The sequence below is a fragment of the Rhynchophorus ferrugineus genome, unplaced genomic scaffold (genome assembly GCF_030347505.1).
Source record: "Rhynchophorus ferrugineus isolate W39M unplaced genomic scaffold, kcgeb_rfMv2 rfM4, whole genome shotgun sequence".
NCBI lineage: Eukaryota > Metazoa > Arthropoda > Insecta > Coleoptera > Curculionidae > Rhynchophorus > Rhynchophorus ferrugineus.
Window position 1 is genome coordinate 5,044,725 of NW_027472583.1, and position 27,523 is coordinate 5,072,247.

Consider the following 27,523-nt stretch of genomic DNA (forward strand, 5'->3'; position numbering starts at 1 on the left):
TTAGTTGAAGTCCAAATTGTTTTGGTTTAGCATATATGTGCTTCTTCCAGGTTAGCCGTCGATTTAGATGCGTTCCAAGATATTAGGATCCTCAGATTGGGGAAGCTGATAATTATTAGCATTCACTGTAAATGCTACAAGGATAGATTTTGTTACATTTGCTCTAATACGCCATGTTTTCAGTCACAGTTGTATTTTATTAAGCTAGCCATTTTTGTGGTCGGTAGATCGACTATATATAGAAGATACAGTATCGAGTCCAGGATACTTTCGTGAGGAAGTCCTGAATGCATTAGATGTAATTCACTGAATTTCATAGTTTTATTTTATGGTATGGTATATAACATAAATGTCTATCTGTGAGGTAAGATTTTTGTAAAAGAAAATGTGGATGAGGGAAGAGTTTCTATTCTTTAACCTGGAATCCTTTGTGCTATACTTGATTAAAAGCCCAAAATATATTCAGGCCATATAATTCGGCGTAGATGCAGTTTGAGGAAAGATAGAGAGCTGTGAAGTTTTGATGCATCCATAGTATATCTCGAACCTTATCCCAGTGGTACGACTCTCTTAGTGGTATTGGCTTTTGCTTTTTGTTACTAAAAATCCCTCTAGAAATATTGATGTGAAATACTTAAAAATATTGGTATTGATGGACATATCAATCATGCAAATGTGAGTAATAACTATGAAGACTAAACTATTTACTGATTAATAATTGAAATAATCTTCTACATATTATGTATATGACAATTATCATTGCCATAATAATGTTGAACCACTAAGAATAATTGCAGAAAAAAATGCAAAAAAGGAAAAATACAGTATAAAATCGATTGGTTTAGTTTTTCGCCTAAAATGCATTGTGATTTTACCAGAAAATCGGTAAAAGTTCATCAATTAAAACTGCTCATATATCATGAATTAGAGTTTGGAATGTATATAAGTAAACTTGACTTAAAAAACGCGATGAAACTTAAATTAACCCAGCTATTATTATATGGTCAATAGGTCAGACCCTAGACTGTTCAGGTGATGTTTTCATTTGAATTTACACAGCATTTTACCAGGAAATGAGATTAAATATTAATATATGTAAAACACCAGAACGGTTGTGTATAAATATGGATAAGTATTGCAGTAAAATTGATATTTTAGATCACGCACAGCTCTCAGACGTACTAGAATTTCATCACTCAATACAACTAGTTTTAACCCAGCGTTTCATGACTATGAACGCACAAGAGAAACTGCAGACTGTTCAATTTTAGGTATAGTAGGTGCGAGAGTTTCCTTCGAATTCAAATATTTCACCTGCAATTTTGACGTCTCTCCATCGATCTGCAGTGTCAAATTTCGGCGTCTTGTATCAGTCGCGGTTTGGCATTTGGTGACGTAGTTGCCCTGTCATCGTTCCGGATCATCATCATCGTTTCGCTTTCGCACTCGGTCCCGATCCGATTCAAATCCATAGTGGACAATGGAGACTGGGGATATAAATAGGTAAGTTCCTGATTTTTAGCATATCGTTGGTGATTTTTTAATTTTTTTTACTCATTTCTTGTTGTAGTTACGCTCTCGGAGCTTTCAAAACTATTTACCTTGTAAGTATAATTAAATATCTAGTTAATTTTTTATGTTAATTACATAAAGTACGTAGCGATAAATATTGATAATTAATTAACGAACTTTATTTTGACAGCGTTGGTCTGCTAGTCGGTTTTATGTATTCGTTCAACCTAAGATTTACATCCCATAAGTTCTAATATGCTTTATAGTTTACTGTTAAACCAATCTCTTGTATCTTAGGCCAAGTTGGGAGTGTCTTCCATCTTTCATCATCTTCCTTGATTTTGAATCTCATCTGCTCTGTTTTTAAACATGGTTTCATTAAGATCATCTTTATGTCTGGTGGTTGTAGAATGATTTCTTTAGAGTTTATCAAAATGTCATGTAAAATGTTCTTCTTTACCGCGTTGTACTCTCTTGCGGGTTTGCGGTCTCACTTATACTTATAAAATAGAGAAACTTTGTACATCCCTTTTCTTGATCAATAAGTACGTTACTAAATCATCAGCCGAAGATTTCTTGTTATTTTTCGTGTAAAATTAGTTATAAAGGATTTGCGTTATGTAACTATACACATTTTAATGTTGATTGTAATATCACAATATTAAAATATGAGAAATAGATAGGTAAGACAATATATTTTCTAAGATGGACTCTAGGTTAGCCAATCGACAGTCTGTAGACTGAATATTGAGGTCCATGGTTAAGCTGAAGGTCCAGTAACTAAAAGAAGTTGGCGTGACTAAAATATGTATATAGTTTATTCAATAAAACAACGCGTCATCAAAATTTAAGACGTCAGTAAGCCTCAATGTTGCTCCATCAAATTACTGTTTTGGTTTACACATTTTGCCATCTTATAACTCCTAATTATGATAAATAACGTTTTTAAGAATTTTGTTGACATTTGAAAATAGGGTCGACCAGTACCAACGCAAATCGAATTTTTTAGATAGATTCGGTTGCATGTTCATACGCATCAGACAGTACTCTGTCTCCTTTTGTAACTAGGATAAAATGAGAAGGAAAAATCCACTCCCAGTTTAAAACGATTAATATATTTTTTCGAACTGAATTTGGGAGTATATGACGTCATCTATGACATACATTGGCTGTTTTATTGGAAGGACTATAGATATACACAAACGAGTTTACGAATGAATAACTATTGAACTACCGCTATCAAAAAAAAAACAAACGATTTAAATTATTTATCTGGTGAATAGCTGATGAAATCGTATCATATAAATGTAGTTTGTTTTAGTTTATGTTGATGAATAATTTTCGGAAAACCGCCGAGGCCTTCAAGGATGAGTCCAGTTTGAGCGCTCTGATGCTCGACAAGCTTCGCAGCAAATCTCTGCTGCTGAAGAAGTGTAAGTGCTCCAAGAACAAATGCAATCAGACGGACAATAAGGAATCTCCCGACCATAATCGTCATGTGTTGGATGGCAGCGTCGAGGGTGGACCGCTGCAATACAAGACAGACGACACCATTGTCTTCTATATTTGCGATCACTTCACTCAGAATGAAGATAAAGCTGTTGGGTATGTTTGTCATGTATATTTTGATTCACCCATTTTTTGATTAAAAGTCCCCGGCCTGACACATAGATGGCGCTACTAGAATTAAATCCATATATTTTTTAGATAACTCTAGCCCTCAAAAGATGCGTGTATAAATTTGACAGCTGTCGGATCATTAGTTTGTGAATTATAGCATTTTGAGTGAAGCAACTTTTGTTATTGTGAAAAAAATGGATAAAAATGAATTTTGCTTGTTGATAAAATATTGTTTTTTGAAGGAAAAAAATACAGTTAAAACAAAAACTCCAAAAACAAAAAGTTTCCGGACACTGCCACAGGAAAATCAACCATCGATCAACCAAGGATCGGTATGCTAAGTTTAGACGTAGTGAAATGAGCTCCGAAGACGGTGAACACAGGGGACGCCCAAAAGAGGTCGTTACCGACGAAAACGTTTAAAAAATCAACAAATTGATTTTTAATGGCCGTAAATTGAAATTGAATGAAATAGCAGACACTATAAATATGACTATGATACTGAATATAAATATGATACTGAACCTGTATATCATATCATTCACGAATATTTGACTATGAGAAAACTCTGTTCAAAGTGGGTGGTGCGCGAGCTCACTTTTGACCAAAAACAACGACGAGTTGATGATTCGGAACAGTGTTTGAAGATGATCAAGCGTAATAAACCCGAGTTTTTGCGTCGATATGTGACAATAGGTGAAACATGGCTCCATCATTTCACTCGGAAGTTCAATCAACAGTCATCCGAGTGGACTGCAGACAAGGAAAGCGCAACAGTCGGCTGACAAGGTTATGGAGTCTGTATTTTGGAATGTGCATGGAATAATTTTTATTGACTACCTTGAGAAAGGAAGTACCACCAACAGCAACTAGTACATAGCGTTGTTGGACCGTTTGAAGGAGGAAATCGCTGAAAAACGGTCGCATTTGAAGAAAAAGAAAGTGCTGCTTCACCAAGACAATGCACCGTGTCAAAAATATATGAATTGGGCTTCGAATTGGCCACCGTATTCTCCAGATCTGGTCTCCAGTGACTAATTCCTGTTCTCAGATTTCAAAAGAGTGCTCGCTGGTAAGAAATTTTCGTCGAAGTGATCGCCGAAACTGAGGCCTATTTTGAAGCAAAGGACAAATCGTGCTACAAAAATGGTATCGAAAAGTTGGAGGGTCGTTATAGTCAGTGTATCACCCTTGAAGGGAAATATGTTGAATAAAAAAAATAATTTTGCCAAAAAAATATATTTTACGTTAAGTTACGTTAAGTATATATGTTATTTTTCATGCTTTCGCAGGTGTTACATATTGGCGTAGTCTTCTGGCTGTCTGTCCGCGTTTAGTTTTGAAAATAACCTTTATTATTTTAAGAACATTTCGGAAGAATATTATCGGCCATCTTTTTGCTTTTCTTTGCTTTTCATGTCTTGCTTCCTCTTCTTCTTCGAGAAATCAAGACCTGAAAATACATATAGCGGTGTACATGTTTGTTGTCGCAGCGGTATTAATTTAAAATATAGGGCTAATAAAGATGATTAAAAACGACCAATGCCAATTGGTATCTCAAAGAGTTTTTCTATATAATTATTAGCCGTGTTTTATGTTTTATTTTGGAATAATAATTCTAAAGTTGTAGGAGGGACGAACCTGAAGAGCAAGGCAAACTGCATAGAAACGTTGGAGCAGGCGAGCCTAAAGGCGAAATTCTGAAATTGAGGAGTAAATTCAACCAGTTACAACAAGAGCATCAAAAATTAATAGGTAATAATTTGTTTTATTAGTTTGGTATCATTTATGATGAATATATCTAATATGTATTTGAAGAAAAATAGTATCGACAATATAAAATAACCTGCTAAGGTAGTTTTGTTCTTAGGCAAGACAATAGTTTATATAGGTTTGGTGTCTCACTGTTATATTGATTTTATCATTATTTGTGTGTTATTATTATTGAATTTCTTGAGTAGAATGAGTATTTTTCATATACACTTTATTGTTTCTTAGAGAAGACTAGTTCTATGATCCTTTAGCTCTCCATGCTTTTGGTAACTTCTTTGGCATATTGCTTTATGCAAATAGTCAGTTTTTTTTACTGGTGATTATAAAACCATGCTATGATGCTCGTAATATTACGTATATTCCTTAATTTCATACGTAATTATCCCTATTAAGTCCTTAAAACCTGAATATCAATGGTTCGGTGTTTTATTCGTAAATATAAAATTGGGGAAAAATTATTTTCAGTTTTTTCTACTTACTTATTCAGTGAATTAAAGTGTACTGCTTTCTATTATATAGCACTTTTATCTCTTAAACAAGTCTCAGATATGGAACTGTGTGTAGTTAGCAATATCACTCCATATCAGCAAAACTACTTTTTACTTCAAAATTATTCTTTTTGTTCTTGGTTTGCAATTACGTTCAACAGATAACAGACATGTAATTTTACAATAATTATAATAATAACTTAACAATTCGTTTGTTTGTTGACGCCCTTTATTTTCAGCCGTTACTAGTGAACTAACCACAGCTCTACAAATGAACATCGTCGGACAAACCAGAAACATTAATTTGACATTAGAACAATGCAAATCCATATATCCTTCATTGTTCCCGCCATCGACACCTACAAATTTCACTGAAAAGGAGGTTGAGCATCACCAAGCCGTCGGAACAGTCATAGAAGAACCCCTTTCGGATAGACACGAGCGGTAAAATCTTTCTGACAAGTTTCATAAATTGTTTTGATTGAAAACGCCATAGAAAATTAGAGGAATGGACTAACACAGAAGACAAACCAAAATCATCCAGTCCAAGGCCGGTGGATCAGTTGAATCTTCAGCATCTAAATTCACCAGCGCCATTGAGAACACCTTTGACTCCAGATACCGTTCGGCAGATACTCGAAACAGTGTTTACAAGAATATTCGAATCTGCTGGGCAAGTTTATTTTGAGGTATACTAAAATACAGTAACGTTGATGGTTATTTCTAGCTTTGAAGATCGAGAGATGAGCAAGCCTGGTTCAGGTTTCACTCCTCAACAGATGGAGAAGATAGTTGACGAGGTGCTGGAGAATATAGTAAAATCTCCGAACACGTATGGCGCTGGAGAAGGGAAAATCTCCAGACCAATATCAGCAAAAGAATACGTGGAAGATAGAAGGTATGTTGATCACCATGTTTTATTAATAAATTTTGAGTTTTTTGTTAAAATATTGAAAGTTATTTCGAAGAAAGTACAGTTCACGGTATAGTACAGTATTGGTAATATTCCCTAGTGATGGCTTAATTAGGCTAGAGAAGTTCATATCAGATTATTCTGAGCTGATCCTACCAGGTTTACAGCGTCGTATTCTTGCCATGAATATTTGGTTTGGTTTAGAAGGTTTAACAGGTCAATTGAAAAGTCGCCGGCCTAACACATAGATGGCGTTACTAGAATTAAATCTGTAGGAAGTTCGTCAGGTCGGTCGGTCGGAATGAATGGCTGTCGACGCGATTGCTTGTCTGAATACTCACCACAATTCTTGGAAGAAATTTGCACCAGAAATAAAAGCACTGGTTGAATCAAACTTGTTTATTTTAACTTATAATTTATACATGTGGTCGACGGGAGAATTGACAGGATATTAGGTTAGGTAGAGGAAATACGGTAGCGCTGTGGAAGTGGTACTGTTACAAGGGGATGGAGAACAGAAAAGAGAGCGAGACGTCGTCGTGATGGTCTTTTATAGCCTGGAACCGCATGGTACCACTCCACCGGCGTTGACAACCTTTGAACTTGTTGTTGAATATTTTTTAGTTATCCCTAATCCTCAAAAGATGCATCTATAAATTTGACAGCTGTCGGATCATTAGTTTGTGAATTATTGCATTTTGACTGAAACAAATTTTGTTATTGTGAAAAAAATGGATAAAAAGGAATTTTGCGTGTTGTTAAATATTGCTTTTTGAAGGGAAAGAATACAGTTGAAGCAAAAACTTGGCCTAATGCCAAGTTTCCGGACACAGCCCAGGAAAATCAATCATTAAGGGTTGGTATGCTAAGTTAAGACGTGGTGAAATTAGCACCGAAGACGGTGAACGCAGTGGACGCCCAAAAAAGGTTGTTACCGACGAAAACATTAAAAAAATCTACAACAGGATTTTGAATGACCGTAAATTCAAATTGAATGAAATACGTCATACATGTCATACGAGTACGTCATATCATTCATGAATATTTGGGTATGAGAAATCTTGAGTTGATGATTCGGAGCAGTGTTTGAAGATGATTAAGTGTAATAAACCCGAGTTTTTGCGTCGATATGTGACAATGGATGAAACATGGCTCCATCATTTCACTCCGAAGTCCGATCGACAGTCATCCGAGTGGACTGCACGATGAACCGCGTGGCGTCTGTATTATGGAATGCGCATAAAATAATTTTCATTGACTACCTTGAAAAAGGAAGGACCATCAACAGCGACTATTACATAGCGTTATTAGATCATTTGAAGGACAATATCGCCGAAGAACGGCCGCATTTGAAGAAAAAGAAAGTGCTGCTTCACCGAGACAATGCACCGTGTCACAAGTCAGTGAAAACAATGGCAAAAATCCATAAATTGGGCTTTGAATTACTTCCGCATCCGCCGTATTCTCCAGACCTGGCTCCCAGAAATCGTACTACAAAAATGGTATAGAAAATTTGGAGGGTCGTTATATTCACTGTATCACCCTTGAAGGGGATTATGTTAAATTAAAAAACTAATTTTGCCAAAAAAATGTTTCAAAAAACCTTTCAATTGACGTGTTATTAAAGTTCCAACAGGTTGAAGCGCGGCTAGTAATCCTTCTGTTCAGCCACCTTCCACAGTAGTGAAAAATAATATATGAAAAAGTTCGTGATCAAAGTCTGGAGGCGCCTCACAAACGATTGGAAAGCCCGAATTGCATAAAATTGCTTCAAAGGAGTTCTGAAAATCATTTGCTTCATGTATATCAATTATTGGTTAATTTTTTCATGCTGGCACCACAGAAGCTTTACCCTATCTTTTTGAATTTGATTCTTTTAATAACATAAAAATAAAACGGAATCCCTTGGTCCCAAGCCATTTTTTGAATTCAAATTAAATCATTCTTTTCCAGGAACATGTTTAATATTGATTATCGTAAAATAAAGAGAGATTTGATCGATGGAGATAAGGAACGTAAAATTCGTATTCTTCAGGCATTGAGATGGGTACGTATATATATTTTATAATTTCTTGTTATTGTCATAAACTAAATACTTGCATCATGTTTATCTAAAGTCAACTCTATATTTTTATTGAGATTTTATTAAAAATATAACATTATCAAACAAAAAGTTGAGTTCACAAGAATCAATATTTAAACCACTATATTAATAAAATTGTACTAAGTGTATCTATGTAGAGATAATGATATTAAAAACAATCAAAACAATTGCCAAAAGATAATGTCAGGTGTTGTCATTGTTTTATGATATTGTTGATAAACATTATCTTTAAACCGACTTAAAAATAATAAAATTAATGATTATTTAACAATGCATGAATATTAGCGATATGGATACGCCAAATTGTCAGCTGACTGTTAAAAACCGTCCAAAATAATGAATAATAAATTGTTCTACAAAAAACAAAGTAATTGCAAAGAGAAAAATTTTAATAAATTTATTCTTAACAATATATTCAGATTAATAGCGCAGATTCATTGAGTAGTATGTTAGCTAGATACTTATTGTTGATTTTTAAAATAAGTGAATATAAAATTTAGTTTTGTAGTAAAACGGTAGTTGGTTCTGCTAATAATTTTAAAATACGTTTTAGAGAATCACGAAAACAGATAATAATATCAGAGATAAGATGATGTCAGCTTATATACAAAACGACATATTGGATCTGTTCTCGAAAATCAGCATACCTGAGAGAATGTTAATGGGATATTCCGATAATTGTGTTCAGGTGAGTAACACTTGTCATTTGTATGTCATATGATTTGGTCATAGAATTAGAATAACACAACCTAATCTTCTATGTCTGAAGGCACCCTCTTGAAATAATTGAAGACGTTAAATATTATGTCTGTAAATCATATCCTCTTTTTATATTTGGTTTGTGAAAAGTATTTTCTAATTTTACATTAAAATGGCTTTAATTTAATGGAATAATTTTTATTCCTAGACCTACATATCTACAGACCCTAGGTCTATCATTGACAAACAAATATCAATACATATTTCACTTCAATTAAAATCTCAATCAATTTACTTCCTCAAAATAACAATTCTAATAACTTATTGGAAGCTATTTTGCTGTTAGGTTTTTACCTAAGGACGAGCCTTTGCTTTTCCACTTTTGGGTGTTCACATAATACTTTACAAGGGATTACTTTCAGTTTGTCATTATTAACTTTTAAAAGCCATTTCTGACTTAGAGCTGGATTCTTTTGAATTGGAACTTTATCACCATGGAACGAAACATCTTTGTTTCCGTTTTACACTTAAACATAATGTTTACCGTTACTGTTGCAAAAACGGCATGCTAAAACTAACTGCTGGTTACTAAAAAACCTACACCCTGCACTTAGTCCGTATATTTTAATAATAACTTTCTAAGAGGTAATAATTTCTTAGTAAAAGCTTAAATTTACAGACAAAAATATAAAAAAGGACACTAAAGATCTCTATGATTTTAGACACGGGACAAAAAGGCAAATCTGTCAATTCATGCTTTTTATACCTGCAGCCTTCTGGTAGTTCTGAAGCATATAAAAAAATGGTACCAAGGTCATTATTTAAGATCCCTTCCTGGGTATAATCATCTAGGCATAATTTTTCTATGGTAATAAACTGCTATAACTATCTTACCCGTTAGCATGTTATCATCATCATCGGAGGAAAATAACTCCATCAAATATATTTTATAATCTCATAATTTATTGTAATAGTTATAATTTATATTTTACTTCAAACTTTGTGAAAATTTTGGCACACCCTATGCAACGAATTAGAGCAACATAAAAATAGAGTTTACCGAATGACCGTTACTTATAAAGTGCCATTAGGAAACCTTTTATATTTAATCTTTTGTAATTAATGTCATTATCCTCACGCTACAAAAACTGTTGTAAAAATACTAGTTATGACTAGGCCTTTCAGCGAAAAATGTATTTAATTTTCACTTTTATTGTGCAAAAAAGGAACAAGATAAAAAATTTTTACAAGAAAGAAAGTTTCTGCACAGTATACACAATATATTCCAGGATGATTATATTTTTTACGTCATTGTAGTATTATTATTTTATATTTTGGATATAAGTTTAAATCTTAACCATAAAATAACTTCAGGTTTCTATTTTGTCAACATTCCGCATCACTTGTTTAATAAATGATCACCTTTTACGCTTCTTTGTAATACTTCTTCATTTGACATAAACCTATATCCCTGGTGTATCCTTTTGACGGCTGCAACTAGTCATTAGTAAATGAGGCCTGATCTAAAAGCAATTGGCAGTCCAATTCGATCAATTTCATTCCATGGTTTTCATCGACTTGTGATTTTTTTTGTTTATTTTACTTAGTCGATAAGCCTTATTAATGATATTTATCTTATCCCAGTTAGGAATCCTAAAATGGATAGGATATAAACTTGGCAGCTGAGATTTGATTGCTATCCATTCAGCTAATGACCTTTTTGATATAGTAATGGATTCATATTTTATCGATTGTCACATGTCAAAGCAAAGCTTCCTGTTTGTTCCGCTATAAACTGTTATTTCACAAGAACCGCTGTATTTTTTAAAATAAAAGCTAGATTGTCATGTAAATCAACAACTTAACTGTAACAATGGATATGTAGCATGTCACTCCATCTTGTTGGAACTAGGTAGTTTGATTCAAGCCCGATATATAGATTCTATATAACTTTTTAAATTTATTTCATACATCGTAATTTTTAGGAATCTATATGTAGATTAATTAACACATTAGCGTCATTACGACAAGGTCGAGATTACCTTAACATGGACGAGCGACTACTGAAGAAAGTATTGATTAAAAAAATTAAAGACATCAGAAACATGTCATCAGCAGTCATCCGAAATATGCTGGTAAATATTACTAATATAATTTAAATATATATTATTTTATTTAATACAGATCAGGCTGTTTAATAGGTTTTGTGGTTTAACAATAAATATGGTTATTATTCAATATAGCCTACATCCTAGGAGAAACATCTTAGGCGGCCAACTGATGTTCTGTATCTTCCAAATTTCATCAAAACTCTTAAATTCGTTAAAGTATATCATATTAAGGATTTTGCATATATGATGATCTGTTTTATTAGAAATTCTTTATTATTAAGTACCACACCTAATAAATGTGCAGAACCCTTTCGTAACTAATTTGTTACTATTTACGCGATTTGTAAAGGTAATGTGTTTTTAGGTAGGCAGTATGCAAAAACTCTCCATTAGAAAACAATGTCGAATGCGCATGGTCTCTGAAGGATTATTCGAAATTTTAATTGATTATCTGGATGAGTTCTACGACAAATTGTCTCGCTATTGTTTGGAGTACTGTTCCGCATTGTTAATGAATATTTGTTTGGTAAGTGCTGCTTTTCATTGATTTACTGTTGGCAATTAGTCTTAAAATAGGGGAAGTCGGTGCACTACTGTACACTAGTGGAAATTCGGGCTAGCATAGGACAAAATTTACATTGAACCAACTAAATGTTGTGGTTTAAATAAAAGCGATGGACAAATTCGTAATAATGATTTAACTAAATTTTCAGAATTTGATTTTTTATATCTCTATAAATTTTATGCCTTGATATCAAAGAAAAACTATCTGATTCGAAACAGACATAATGATTTTAGAATATATTTGATCACAGTTATGATAGTCGAATAGTCGAAATTTTCTTACAGAGAAATATACGAAAACTGTTTAGTAATGTTATTAGATAACCAAAATGAATCGTTATTAAACTGTTATCGTTTACATTGTATAAAAATATATTAATAGGTGATAGCAGTATAACATTATACAGTAGTGGAAGCACGAGTGAGTATAGGTAAAAAATTTAGTATAAAACTGTAACTAAAACTAACTGAAGTGAGCATATTTTAATATTTCAGTATTGGCATTATAAAGAGTAATAATTATTCGATAATATTAGGTTGATGAAGCTAAAATAATAGCAACCAAGATGTCCTCGAAGGTAATACAACTTTTAAAGAAATTTATCTTGGGAGAAAACGAATGTTGTTTGCCATACATCAACGGTATGATGTTCAGTTTGTTGGAGAAGGACGACATAGTGGAAGAGGCCAAAAAGCAGGATCTGGATAAAGTTCTGGTTCGATTTAGTCGAGTAAACATGAAGAAGATCTTCGTTTTTTAACTGTTATAAATACGTTTTACGTTTTTTAGTCGACCACAAATGAAAACATTAGGAAACAGGTGGATTTCATTATGCAATCGAGACTGTTTGGTAAAAGCGAGCCCATCAACGATAACGATGACGAGAATCAGGACGAGGTGGATCTCCTGGAGATTGAACTCGATCAAGACGATTTCATAACGCAACTGCCAAGCGGCGAGAAACTGCTAGAAGAATATCAAGTGGAAGTTAATAATAACACTGGTAATATTATGTTTAACTATTGAGGTATTGGCTAAAGAGTATTCGATATGTTTTGAATCAATAAAGTCTGTTCTTTTCAAGACAAAAATCAGTATGTTTGTTTCACGACACAGAAGACTGATTGCGCTCCAGATTCGGCGCAGTCGTTCAGTGAAGAAAATAAGGCATACTATCAAAAGCCTTCAGCAGAGACAGGGATTTTTCAAGAAAAGAGACCTAGAAGGTAAATTAGTGGCATTGTTAATTTGTCTAAATTAGTTATTCATTTGTTTACTTGTAATTTGTTTGAAATTAGCATATATGAGACCGAAAAATTATCAAAACTATACCAATTTTTAACCTACAGATAGCCATAATTCCTCATTGACGCTAGACAATATATGTGTGTAATATTCACAGTTCATAAAACATTTTTGTCATGAAGGTAGCGGCATTTGTTTGAGTTTTTTTTTAATTTAAATACATACGCCACATATATACACATACTGCAACTAATTATTAACTATAACTATCTAGTAATCTTGGTCATAGAGCGCAGAAACAGACTCGGAGGAAAATTATATTGTTTAATTGTTTCGTTAATTAACTTCAAAAGATAAGTAGAATATATATACACAATACACATAGAAAGAAGAAAATAATTCATGAAATACACTTCATTTTCATGCATTGCGATCCGATTATATAATTGCGATTCGATATATAACACTGTATCTTTTACGCCTCTTGGAAGAAGATGATTCCTTGATGAAGGAGTTCAGTTTGTTCGACTGGAGTTTCTAGACATCTGTAGCAACAGTTCAATTTTGTTTCAGCAGCTCGTAATACACTAAATCTTGTTGATCTCGCCATATATATAGCAAGACTTTATGGCCATGAATATTAATCTGTGGTGTATATATTGGAATAACCGATTACATATCGTGCTGGATTGTCCTGTTGGATTGTTGTAATATCTTAAATTTTCATCGCGTGAAATTCAAGACATGAAACAATGAAGAAAGCAATGAAACCACGATATTGAAATGATTCGAAGTGGAATCTTCAGTTAATATCTGTTGATAACCTATTTTTTCTTTTTAGATCTTCTCTATGGCATGCAAATGATTGAGAAGTTGTTTTAATGTTTATATCGAGAATTTGGGTTAATAACTTTAAAATCCAATAAGTTTCTTAATTCATTTCCTTCAAAGTATTTCTATTCAAACAACAAAAACAATGCAATGTTCAATTATGCTGTGGTTGCAACGATTAAAACTGTTAATTTTTTGTACAGAAATATCATTACCATCGAATTTGCTAGTTAGGTCAGGTTATTTAACAGTTGTTCGCACAGTTGTTAACTCAACACAGCATTCTCACCAATAGATATCGCTGAACCATGGTTTACATAATATGCATTACCTTTTTAATTCTTCTCATTATATTAGTTTATTACTAAATATATTTTACATATGATCAAGAGAAAATCCCAGACCTGTTAGATTTCTCATAGTAAGAAACGTAACATCCAACTATATAAAGGTCGAAGAAAATTTTGAGCTAAGTTCAGATCATACGACAGTGATTCTGACGTTGAGCGAAAATGTAATAAGACAAGAAAGAAACCCAACGTTGAACAAACGAATTCAACTAAATGTACCCCTCAAGACAGCTGAACAATTAAATTATGAAGCAAAGAAATTCGTAGTTGATATTCAACAAGCTGCTTGGAATAATACTCCAGAAATTAAGAGTTCAACTAAAAGAATTAATTATCCAAAAGAAGAGAAGGAAATGGTAGCTGAAAAACGTAAATTACGAAAAATGTGGCAACAAAACAGAACACCTGAAAATAAAAATATTTTATACAATATAACTCAAAGACTGAAAAGGGAAATACTGAAAATTAAAAGCAAAACCGTAAATGACTATCTGAGAAATTTAACAGATGATAAAGAAACTGATTACTCAGGAAAGCCACAAAATATTTTGGGCACGTGATAATCACCAAAAGGCAGAAGCATTTTCTGAATATCTATAAAAAAAACTTTCAAACCAAACGAAACTAATATTAAACATAATTTGCCGGAAGCTGAAAATTCGATGATTGAATTAGTCACGTCGAAAGAGTTAACCAAAGTTATTAAAACTGACATTAACCCCAGGAAATCACCAGGCTACGATTTAACAACAGGAGAATTACTGCAAAAACTACCAAGGAAGGGAATTATAAAACTCACCAACTTGATCAATACAGCATTTAGATTAAAACATGTCCCAGATATTTGGAAGATGGCGGAAATTATAATGATCCCAAAACCTGGGAAGTCACCAAACGAAATAAAAGCCTATAGACCTATATCACTGCTGCCAGTAATATCTAAGGTCTTTGAAAAACTCCTGTTGAAAAGAATAAAACCGATCATTGAGAGAAAAAACCTAATACCAACACATCAGTTTGGGTTTATTAACAAACACTCAACAATTGACCAGGTCCACAGAATAACAGATGTTATTGAAAAGGCCTACGAAAGCAAAAAAGTATGCTCAGCTATATCTTTAGATGTAGTACAAGCCTTCGATAAGGTTTGGCATGAAGGCCTTGTTCATAAACTACAGAAAATGTTACCAAAACAACACACCATATATATATATATATATATATATATATATATATATATATATAATATTGTTACTCACTTGGCTAAAATGTTAAACCATTTTCTAATTGTTGTAGGTTGACGACTTTCTCGCAAGTTCCTCACAATGTGTCCAGGACGAAAAAAATTAACTTCAAAATTGGAAAATACCCATCAGCACCGTTATGTTACATGGAAAATTGCCAGAAATATAAGGAAGGCAAGTTAGATACCAATCAAACCGATTAATTATATTACAAATTACTACCGCATTATGTGCCTCTGAATTGGGAAAAAAGAAATTTCCTGTTGCTTGCTGCTTTCGACGCGAATTTACTATCTAATCAATGCCGTATGATTGGTGGCCTTTTTACAATCTGATCAAATCATATGTCAACATAGAGCGTCAATATAGAGCCTCTCTTGAAGTCTATATTATTAACAGAGTTTTATGTAACATGATCAAATGGTAGTTAGTAGATGCATCAAAACTTTCCATCCAAAACTTAGTCGAGTCACTAAATATTTGTGTGGTCTAAGGCGGTTTTCTCATTGATAAATTATGACTCTTCGACTCCTTCTCTTGCATTAGTTGTTAATATTTTGTTGTTGGTCGAATTAATGGTTTGGTTCGAGAAGCTCCTGATGATATATTCCTTTCCTTGATGTCAATATAAGAAGTGAAGCGATATTTGCGAAGATTCTCAATGATCTTCATATATTATTGTCGCATGGGTTCAATTTTTCATCAATTCTGATACTCTTGTTGTCTTATAAACACTTATCAAGATAAAATCTACACAATTTTCAATTATTAGTTTGCCCTTCACTCTCTATTTTCGGAAGTAAAAAAGTTAAATTTTCTGTTCTGTTTCTCTTTCTGTAGTCGATATCTTCAAAATGTAACAACCACTAACTTCAGAGATATACGATTTAAAAGCATCTATCAAGAAAGACCAAAGTTTCCTTTTTCCCAACCTTTCATGTTTATGAAAAAATTATGTTAAAATTAAGAAATTTATTTATTATAGATAGTCAATATTACTATTCTATTATAGAAAATGGCATCTGTTCTTGTACGAAGTGTGTCCCACCGCAAAACAGATACACATGCGGATGTTATGATGCAATCCGTAGAGAAATATCAGAAGCTGACGAGAAAATAGGCCTCAAGGAACAACCTTTTGCGAATAGCGGGTTTGTTAATACGAAGATCAATGCTCAAACACAAAACAGGTAGGTGTCAATAGGCATCAAGCACAGCTAAATATTAATTATATTATCATTTAATAAAACATTCGTCTGATACAGAGGTGATACCGCTGTTGATAGATCAATATGCTTTCTGGGCAAGTGTTGTTGTCTTTAAATGGCAAGTGTTGTTGTTATTGTATCATTTCTTGTCATTTTATCTATTAGTTCATAGTATAAAAGAAGTCCATAAGGTACAAGGTGTTCATAGATTTCTAATTCAAGTTTAAATGTTTGGTATTTTGATTAGAGAGTAGCGTTTACAGCTGCTGCAATAAGCCAAATCGTCCAATCTAAAGGAGCTTTTGCTAAGACCTAACATTTTATAGCCTGATATCGCATATAAGTTCATGAGGTACTTCATATGCGATACTTAAGGAAAATTATGCATATTTCTTTCCATTTAAGAGATCCCATTGAAGATACAATGGTTTGAAAATATCTGTCGGGTAAAAGGTAAACGAATTCCTCGCAGACTTCTGTTTATGAGGAAGGTGCAGTGAATAAATATAAATATAAAAGATATAGATCAAAATAATATAGAGAGATTCGAAAAATAGAAAACTAAAATTATTTCGTGATCATTTGCTATATTTAATGAATACGAGTAGAAATTGTGCGATAGTAAATTGGAGAGATTGTCTGCGAATGCCAGCTATGGGTGATGGTGATTATGATGATGATTATGCTGCAACAAAAGCCAACAATCCTAAATAAGTTTCTTAATAGTTAACTATCAATATGGAAGTTGGAAAGAACAAAATCAACATTTTCTTTTCGGTAGTTTTCGAGGTGTTACTGAGATTATAAATATTCACACATCGCGAAAATCCCTATACCACTATATTAAATTATATTTTGTCTTAACCAACATATTCTTTAATACAGTCTTTTATTTTATGTTACTGAGACCACTGAAAAAAATATTACGTTTTGGGCGTATTATTTACACTACATTATGTAGGCTTTATCGAATCACAAATTGATTTAATTCTTTATCTATTTATTGGGATAGGATAAACACTGCCAACATTTCCACGAAAAACGACACAAACGTCGACAATAAATCATCGAAGGATAGTGATAATAATGATAAAATAAAGGCCAAATCGTCTTCATTGGAATGTACTGATAATGAAGGTTGGTTTAAGCTTAATTATAGCTTGTCGGATGTAGATTGGCCGCTTGTAATGCTATATCGAGCTTGTATAAAATTTTGCAAATATAATTTAACTATAGTATACAACTAGCGCATATTTAATGATGTTCTATTTTTATTTATTACTAAAACAAGACAATTCTTAAGGGTATCACTCTTTATTATTATTAATTGCCAGTCCATTAATATGCATTGTTTCTTTTGTGAGATATAAATGTGTCATGAAGAAGCAACTATAAAAATAGGTGTTCTGGTGATATATAAGTTTTGGGAAAAATTATTTCCCCAAAGTCAAATATTAATATTCTAATATGAAGAAACTCCTGAGGTGATGAAAAAATGCGAATCCTAAGAGAACAACCAGAATATAGCTATCACAAGTTGCATTGCACTCATTGCATCACTTCATGCATCAGTTTTGTATATTGCCTTTTACCGTAAAAGCAGCAGGACACGTATCAAAGAAAACTTCTCACATTTATATTCATGTAGTTTTTTGCGTTACTTTGATTGTGAACATGCTAGTTTATTTACATACGTTTTACTTTCAGGTGGTAAACGAAGAAACTGTAAGGTATGTGGAGAGAAGAAATGTGAGTGTGCCTTTGAATCCCGACCAAAAATATGTCGCACACCTCCTCTGTAATTGGTTAATGGAATTATTCAAAGCAAAAATATAATTTTGATAACAAAAAACATGTGATTTATTAACGTCCATTTATTATTTGTTATTAATAAACCTTACGACTATTATTTAAAAGTAATAAGTTATTCAGTAAGATTTCTGTTTGGTAAGTTAGTCAGGTTAGACACTGATAGAAGAGTCGAGGCTACAAAGTCTTCCATAAGGCTCCAGAAGATATAAAGAAGAAAGTTTCGCGAAATTATTTCACTTTGGCTTTTAGAATTTCGATGATAGACTACAGAGGAATGATGGAGATGTAGTGTATGATTGGTTCGCTACGCCTGTTTTCTTTAGTCGTTGATTTTTTATATATGGTTGTGAAAATTTCGTCTATTTTCCTAGATAATATCTCAGGCTTTTGATAAAGTATGGCATAAGGGCTTGCAGGTTAAATTAAAGAAAGTTCTCCCTCATCCGGACTATGAGTTAATTTAAAATTGTATCTCACTGATAGACATTTTGCTGTAAAACATGGCAATGAACATACCGAAATACATCCAATATATTCAGGGATTCCACAAGGTAGTGACCTGGGTACAATATTATATCTTCTATATACAGCCGATATACCCACCACAAAAATAACTACTGTGACGACATACGGAGATGACAGAGCAATTTTAGCATCTTATGAAGATCCAGTCACAGTATCAATGAACCTACACACCCACCTGGATCAAATACAATTATGGCTGAAGACATGGCGCATTAAAGTCAATGAAACAAAATCTACCCATATAACTTTTACCTTGCGTAGAAGAACATGTCCACTAGTGAATATGGTATGCATCTAGAACGACGTCTAAACTGGAAGAAGCACATATTCTCTAAATGACTTCGACTAAAATTATATCAAACATATTGGCTCATCGGGTACAAATCCAAATCATCATTAGATAACAAGGTATTGCTGTATGAGTCTATGCTCAAGCCCATTTGGACATATGGAATTCAACTATGGGGTACCGCTAGCAAATCTAATATATCCATCATTCAACGGTTACAAAATAAAGCCTTGCTTGCCATTGTTGATGCTCCGTACTATGTTTCAAATACAGTGATGCAACACGATATTCCTCTAGAACCTATAACGAGTGTGTTTTTGTGAAGTACTTCGAAAGAGTGTCAGTGTCAGTGAAGTGCGAAGACTAAATCGTTTAACACTATCTGATCTAATTATTGAACATATATAGACTTTAGAATAAGCTTTAGACTAAGTCTAATTAATTAAACTAGTATTTTATACATGAGATCACTTAGTGAAGTGATTTTCTACATGCCATGTATATATATAATATAAAATAAGAAATATTTATTGCCTATTGGGCAGATTATGGAACCACTAAAACTAATTTAAAAAAAAAGGGTTTGCGAAAATTTGATGAATTGAATTGAATCAGAGGGAAATAACAAAATACTTGTTTTTATTTTTAATAGAGACCAAATAATAAAATTATAGTGAAGTTGAATTGAGCATATATTAATTCCAGTAAGTATCTATTAATAAACTCAATAATTATTAATAGTACAAAATTAATTTGAAAAACGTAACTAAAATTAACATATGAATAAAAATTATAATATATTCTATATGTGACAATATCAACAATTACCAATTACCACAATAGGGTAATTTTCAAGGCTTACATAATAGCAGGTACTGTAAACTATAGCTAGTTATCTAACACTGTTTGGTTTGGTTATGGTTGTTGGTTCTTAGTGGTTATTAGAAAATATCACGCATAAGCGTGTACATTTGATAAGAATATGTAAGGAGTGACACATTGTTGTTGCGGACATATTGTACGTATTTGGAGTATATAAAATACATGGATGCTATTGCATCAATATTATAAAGGTATATTTAGAGCACATAGGTGGTGTAAAAAAAACTAAATACAAAAGAAATACTTTAATTATATATGATTATGCATAACTGTATTTATCGATGTAGTTACTTGAATTGACATTAATTTTCTCTTGTTTCTTTCATTTTTATTACTATTTTAATGGATCTGTTAATAGCTTTTATCATTATATTATATTATTTTAGGTTATTTAGTTTCCATTGATACAAGTTTGATTTTATTTTGGGTTAAGTTTTCGATTCCATTGATATATTGACAATTTTTATCGTATTGTGATGAATTGTTTTTCATCCATGACCAAACTAACATAAAATGTTAATCATTTTATTTTAATGCGCCTGCACTTAACTAGCTATTCGTATACAACTTGTTTATATCTCTGTAGTTATAGAGGGAAAAGCCTAATACCTACACATTAGTTTTGCTACAAGGAAGGACTGATTACTTAAACCGGGACCTTCAGATATCGTACGTCACTCAAGAATTAAGAGAATTGCAAGAATACATGAGTACAGACGCTTTATCACGTCAATATCGATGTAATACAACTCTTGGATAACACTAGAACAGGACATAGACTCAAAAGAATCAAACCATGTGATCTTGTGTAGTGTTGTGTAGTGAGGTGCATATATTAAAAAATTCAGCAGTGACATCTACAAACATTATTACACCAGATACTAAGATTCATATCTACATTTAAGTTATTGTAAAGACAAATTGTGGGTTCGACTAGTAACAATGTTGTACATAATTTTAAAAAATCTCTGTAGAATAGTTGATAAGCACTCGACTTGCATCAATAAAAACATAAATTTGAATTATTACTTTCGATATAGTTTGTGATCGGTCCTGGTATGTACGGGCGTTAAAATATTATTCGTGTTGGAACCTTGCGGCGCAAGTCTGTATTAAACTAAGCGGCAACAGGTCGATTCGGTGGTGACCTTTCTTGTAGATTTCTGCTGTGAAGTCCCTCTTTGTACCTTTTTTTTCTCTACTCATCTATGACAGATATAATACCTATAATAATACTGTTGGAAATATTAATTTACTAACCAGTATGTTACGGTAAGGTGAAAAAAAAAACGTTAAAAACGTTTTATTTTGAATGTTACAAAAATATATCAATGTTTTATGATATTCTACAAGTAAAAAAGTGCACAAGAACTTTCGGTTATTTCAAAGATTCTAAGGTAACGAACATTTAATACTTCTGCATTTTCTTATATATAAGGCACATACACACACACACACAATGAAAGTTTAGCTCTACTAATTGCTATATATAAAAGTATTTCGTGGAATTAATTTGAATATGTTGATATGTTTTGCTATTCGTAAGAATAATTAATTATCTTTAGTTAAGTTTATCTCTTTTCATATTGACAATTCCATTAAATACAATTATACGAGGGTTATATAATACGATATACAATTATTGAAAATACACAAATATAGTTAACGTGAGAAATATAATACTAAAGATATTTGAATGAGATTTGTTTAGGACCTAGAATACTTGATGATATAATTTGTTATTACAGTGTTAACATTATGCTGAAAATTTAAGTCCTCTTGACTTAAATGCCTGTTCTCAAATTTAAAAAAATATATAATTCGTAGAAAACAGTTTTGACTGAACAAAAATACATTATTAGAGAAAAAGAATTTTCATTCTTATATAGGCCACATTTATTGCGCTACCTTGTATCATAATCTCATAAAAGAAATCAAAGTTTTAAAGTAAATTATCTGCTCAGAATTTCTGAGAAGCTGGGACTTCAGTTTATGAGCTTAAATTAGTTTGATAATCCTTATCGGTTATTAAAAAAAAACATTGTTGGCTTATAAAACACTTCATTTATTCTAGTGAATACAATAAGATCAGAAGTCACTACATAAATAACATGGTTAGAACTATGTTTCGATTTATTTTGATTGCGGTTTTAGTCCCAAGCTATTTTTGTCAGGTATGTATTTTTTGACGAATTATTTAAGATAATTAATATAAGGGGAACATTTTTTGTATCACGTTGGTAGATGTGTGACCTTTAGTTTTTCCATTACTTCTGCTAGATTCATACCAAGTTCATTTAGTTCACCCTTTGATTTTTCTTCTCTCTGTTCTTGTTTTCCATATTCTCCTTACCTGTTTTGTGTCTTCCATGCGCTCTTTATAGTCCCACCAATTGAATTATCTTCTTTCCATCTACTCTTCAATTGATTATATGCTGAGGTCTTTTCTTATTGTCAATCTTTGTTGTTTCTCTTTTCTCCTTATTCTCTCTTCTGAGATATTTCTCTTGATTGTACCTTGCTTTTCTCTCTTTGACGATACCTATGTCTCTCAACAGAATGTTGGGGTTAGTCTGTGAATTATTTGAATACTTAAAAATATAAAATAAATTTACTCTTTATAGCGAAATACAATTATTTTTCCATTACTTTCTCTTTCTACAACCAGATACTTAAATACATTTACTTCTTCTATTTTTACATCCTCGGGATAGTTTGGATATGATATATCTGTTTTTTTTTGGATTAAACATTATCCACCATTTATCCTATGCTAAATATATGGTCTTGTATACTTCTTCTCTTTCTCAATCTCTTCTGTGGTTCTGATAGCATCTTATCTTCTATTTATTTCAAACAATTGTCTATAATTTGCTCATATATCTTCATGACTTGTGCCCTTGTTTACAAAATAGTAGTCTCTATGATAACTATTGCAGCCTCTTTTATCTCGCTTTACCTTATTTCATCTTACTATCTTATTACTATATATCTTAGTTACTATAACTCCTTCCTTATCTTTTATGTTTCTAAAATTACATGTTCTCTCTTCTAAAACTTTTTAAGACTTTGAAATTTTTGTTAAATATTCGTTTAAATTATATAGTATGTTCTGTCGAAAAATAATATATAAGGTATGTAATATAAGGTATATATGTTCACCCCTATTTTATTAGTAAGGTATTAAGAATAATGTAAGCTTAAGGAGAATTATTATTTTTTATTAAAGGTGTTTTTAGGACATTAAAGAGGTGACGCCGGATCACTTTCCTTACCAAGCTCATGTCAAAAGTGATTTCTGGTTCACTTCTGGAGCTTTAATCAGCATAAAACATGTAATAACTCAGTCAGATCCTGTGAAGGGGTAAGTAGGGAACACCTGGTCTACCTTTTAATCAAAAATTGACCAAAACAACTTCCCATCTCACACGGTGACATTCTGCATTAAAATATGTTCCTAATTTTCTCGATATTTTCAACTTCCAATAGTTTATGTTATCCATTATGGTTACTTTGATCGTTTTAGTCCTTAAATTGAATTATATATTATTACATTCTAGCACGTTACACTTGTAAAATCAATGAAAAAAGTAAAATATCACCAGCCGATGATGAAGAAATATTTTTCAATAATTTTATGTCTCAACCTTACGCTTTTAATTCTGTTATTCAAATATGTGATTCTGTCGACTCTCGCTAATTCTCGTTAATACATTTTTCTGTTTCTGTTCTTCATTCTGTAACTCTTTTATTCTAATTCTGTTGCAAATTCTGATGTTTTATTCTTAATTCTTTAATTCTTTCCAATTATTTTGCAAATTCTGATTCTTGATGTATCGTGTTTTATTGGTGACCTCCTCCCTCGGGTTATTGGTGATGGTTGAGAAGACTAGTTGACGAAAGCCTTTTCTGTATCCCAATTTGTTCAGACTTTAGGGCAGGGAAAGACTATTCCAGCTACGAACATGCTAATAGAACACGTGCATTATAACCATAAGAGGTCCTCTAACTTCTGGCACGCTTCGTCTAGGACACTATATATCGAGTCGATGAGTCATCCTTTTTGTTAGATATGGGTTTTCTTTTTGCTACACACTTGCTCGATGCCTTTCTTATCTTGGCCTAGTTTCTCAGACATTCGATACAATGTGATATAGTATATTGTCTCAAGCAATAACTCTTTCCCCATGTCACAAATATTACGAAAACAGTAAAATGTTAGACCTCTAAACTACATAGAAGAAAAAATATTATAATTTTCGTAAACCTAAAAGAAAGCAATTTTCTTAAATATAAATAAATGTAATTAAGTCGCAAGAAATATTTTGAAAAACTAAAATAATTTGTCAAGTGAAAAGTCCCCGGCCTGACACATAGATGGCGCTACTAGAATTAAATCCATATGTTTTTTAGTTAGCCTTAACCCTCAAAAGATGCGTGTATAAATTTGACAGCTGTCGGAACATTAGTTTGTGAATTATAGCATTTTGAGTAAAACAACTTTTGTTGTTGTGAAAAAAATTGATGAAAAAGAATTTCGCGTGTTGATAAAATGTTGCTTTGAAGGGAAAAATATAGTTGAAGCAAAAACTTGGCTTGATGCCGAGTTTCCGGGCACTGCCCCAGGAAAATAAACCATCAAGGATTGGAATGCTAAGTTTAGACGTGGTGAAATGAGCATCGAAGACGGTGGACGCCCAAAAGAGGTTGTTACCGACGAAAACATTTAAAAAATCCACAAAATAATTTTAATTGACCGTAAATTGAAACTGAATGAAATAGCAGACACTCTATAGATATCAACTGAACGAGTACATTATATCATTCACGAATATTTGGGTTTGAGAAATCTCTGTGTAAAGTGGGTGCCTCGCGAGCGCCATTTTGACCAAAAACAACGACGAGTTGATGATTCGGAGCAGTGTTTGTAGATAATCAAGCGTAATAAACCCGAGTTCTTGCGTTGATAAATGATAGTGGATGAAAAATGGCTTCATCGTTTCACTCCAAAGTCCAATCGTCATCCGAGTGGACTGCACACGATGAACCCGCTCCAAAGCGTGGGAAAACGCAACAGTCGACTGGACTTTATTTCGGGATGCGCATGGAATAATTTTCATTGACTACCTTGAAAAACGCAGGACAATCAACAATTATTACTACATAGCGTTATTGAACCGTTTGAAGGACCAAATCGTCGAAAAACAGCCGTATTTCAAGAAAAAAAGAGTGCTGCTTCACAAAGAAAATCTATGAATTGGGCTTCTAATTGCTTCCTCATTCACTGTATTCTCTAGATATGGCCCCCGCGACTATATCCTCTTCTCAGATCTCAAAAGAATGCTCGCTTCCGTCGAATGATTGATGAAACTGAGGCCTATTTTGGAGGCTGAAAAAAGTTGGAGGGTCGCTATAATCAGTGTATCACCCTTGACGTATTTCATTATATATATTATATTATATATTGTTATATAGAAAGTATAAAAATAAAACTTAAGAATATCAAAATTAACTCATAACACTTGCACTTATTGAGTGAATAAATACTCGATACTTATTTCTTTTAGGTCAAGAGACGCAACGGTTTATTTGGGGTTCCATGGCTTTCCCCAAGTAAAGAAATATCGGAACGAACCCCTGGGACAAATTATTAAATCTGAACGGATAATAATACACAGTAATTTCGCTAACATCTCTGGCAAGTATATCAGCAATGTGGCCGTCATAGTACTGAAACAGCCGGTTCAACTGAGCTCGTCGGTACACCCGATCGACTTAAGTACCGTAGCACCATCGCCAGGTACTTACGCAAACCTAAGCGGTTGGGAAGCGGAGAGGGACAACAAATTACAGTATCATCCTGTGCGTCTGTACGATATAGATACTTGTATTTATAAGCACGGTCCTACAATTTTGCCGAACCAAGAGCTGTGTTTTCAAAAAGCTGCTTTGTTGAACGTAGCGGGGAGCCCAATGGCCGCGAACAAGAAATTAATCGGCCTGGCGACTTACAACGCCAAATGTATGACGTATCTCAAAAACTGTAGCAGAGATGTGATGTTAAATTTATTTCCATTTGTCTTGTGGATTCATACCCAAATTGGTATAAAACCTCATCCCATCAAATCTCAAGAGCTACAAAATCTGGAAGCTTTGTTAGAAACAAATAAACAACAACTAACTTATATTAAGGGATTGCAAAATACACAAATGGAAGCTATTAACAGGATAGTGAACAATGATCTTAAACAAACCGAGGAATTACGACGGTTAAATCATTTAGTGGAAACAAAGTCGAACGAATACAAGACTTGCTATTCCAATATCTCTCATCTGCAACAATCAATCGATAAGATTACTGAGAATTACAACCATCTTAAAAAAGAAATCGATTATTTATTATTTGGACAGGACAGAAATAATAAAGAGAACAAAGACATCATCAGCGATATTAAAAAGACTGATCAGACACTTTATAAATTAATAGAAAAATTATCGGGAATTTTGTGGATGCCGGAAGAGACTTAACATTTTTGTGTTAATTATTGTATATGTTTGAAAATAAATTATATTTACAGAAAATTCTACTTATTTCAATCCTTTTTAGGTGCTAGCAATTATATATCAGAGACATATATATTGGCGAAAATGCGAAATATCAATGTATATTCATTTCGACAATGAAATGTAGTCGAATGTAAATATTAAACAATTCATTATTATTATTTTATTTGAAGAATCTGCTCTCGATATACATTAAACTCTTTCAGACATATATGGTGACGCTGCTCTATCATATCTCAGTTGTTTTAATAAAGTAATAAAGGTGATTTAAATGTCACTGATAAAGAACGGATCAAAAAAGTTCTAAGACCATGATTTGCAATACTTAATGAACGAACACACAGCTGGTACAATTAAGGAGCAGTTCAAGAGGTCTGTTTTTGAAAATTTACCCCTCTATTCTTGACCATAGCGAGAATTTCAGTAGCTGAAAACATCAAACTGGTCGGTCTAGCAACTTACAATGTCATATGGTTGAGATACATCCCAAATTGTACTAAATATAATGTGATGTTAAACTTATTTCCATTTGTCGCGTAGATTCATACCCAAACTTGAGTAAAATTTCATCCCATTAAATCTCATGAGATACAAAAGCTGGAAGCTTTGATAGAAATAAGTAAACAACAACTAACTTATATTAAGGGATTGCAAAATACACAAATGGAAGCTATTAACAGGATAGTGAACAGTGATCTTAAACAAACCGAGGAATTACGACGGTTAAGTCATTTGGTGGAGACAAAGTCGAACGAATACAAGACTTGCTATTCCAATATCTCCCATCT

At 32.7% G+C, this 27,523-nt stretch overlaps 2 protein-coding genes across 3 annotated transcripts; both read left to right on the top strand.

Annotated features, from left to right (window-relative positions):
- Nucleotides 1-1,356: 1,356 nt before the first annotated feature.
- On the top strand, nt 1,357-18,558 carry LOC143195893 (uncharacterized). Its single transcript, XM_076403406.1, has 18 exons — nt 1,357-1,503; nt 1,571-1,604; nt 2,834-3,117; nt 4,763-4,887; nt 5,633-5,837; nt 5,890-6,066; nt 6,121-6,291; nt 8,260-8,353; nt 8,964-9,098; nt 11,095-11,244; nt 11,585-11,746; nt 12,321-12,515; nt 12,575-12,788; nt 12,870-13,011; nt 15,508-15,629; nt 16,468-16,645; nt 17,676-17,800; nt 18,371-18,558. Exons 1-18 carry the CDS (start codon nt 1,481-1,483, stop codon nt 18,463-18,465), a joined length of 2,631 nt encoding a protein of 876 aa, XP_076259521.1. The 5' UTR covers nt 1,357-1,480; the 3' UTR covers nt 18,466-18,558.
- A 2,724-nt stretch (nt 18,559-21,282) lies between these two features.
- On the top strand, nt 21,283-26,753 carry LOC143196627 (brachyurin). 2 transcript variants are annotated; one of them, XM_076404478.1, is made up of 4 exons: nt 21,283-21,568; nt 22,246-22,345; nt 23,411-23,535; nt 25,739-26,753. In XM_076404478.1, the coding sequence occupies exons 2-4, from the start codon at nt 22,283-22,285 to the stop codon at nt 26,697-26,699; spliced, it is 1,149 nt and encodes a 382-aa protein (XP_076260593.1). In that variant the 5' UTR covers nt 21,283-21,568; nt 22,246-22,282; the 3' UTR covers nt 26,700-26,753. The 2 variants fall into 2 exon arrangements, with proteins under 2 accessions (XP_076260593.1, XP_076260591.1); XM_076404476.1 differs by having other exon boundaries at nt 21,421-21,443.
- The last annotated feature ends 770 nt before the right edge of the window (nt 26,754-27,523 follow it).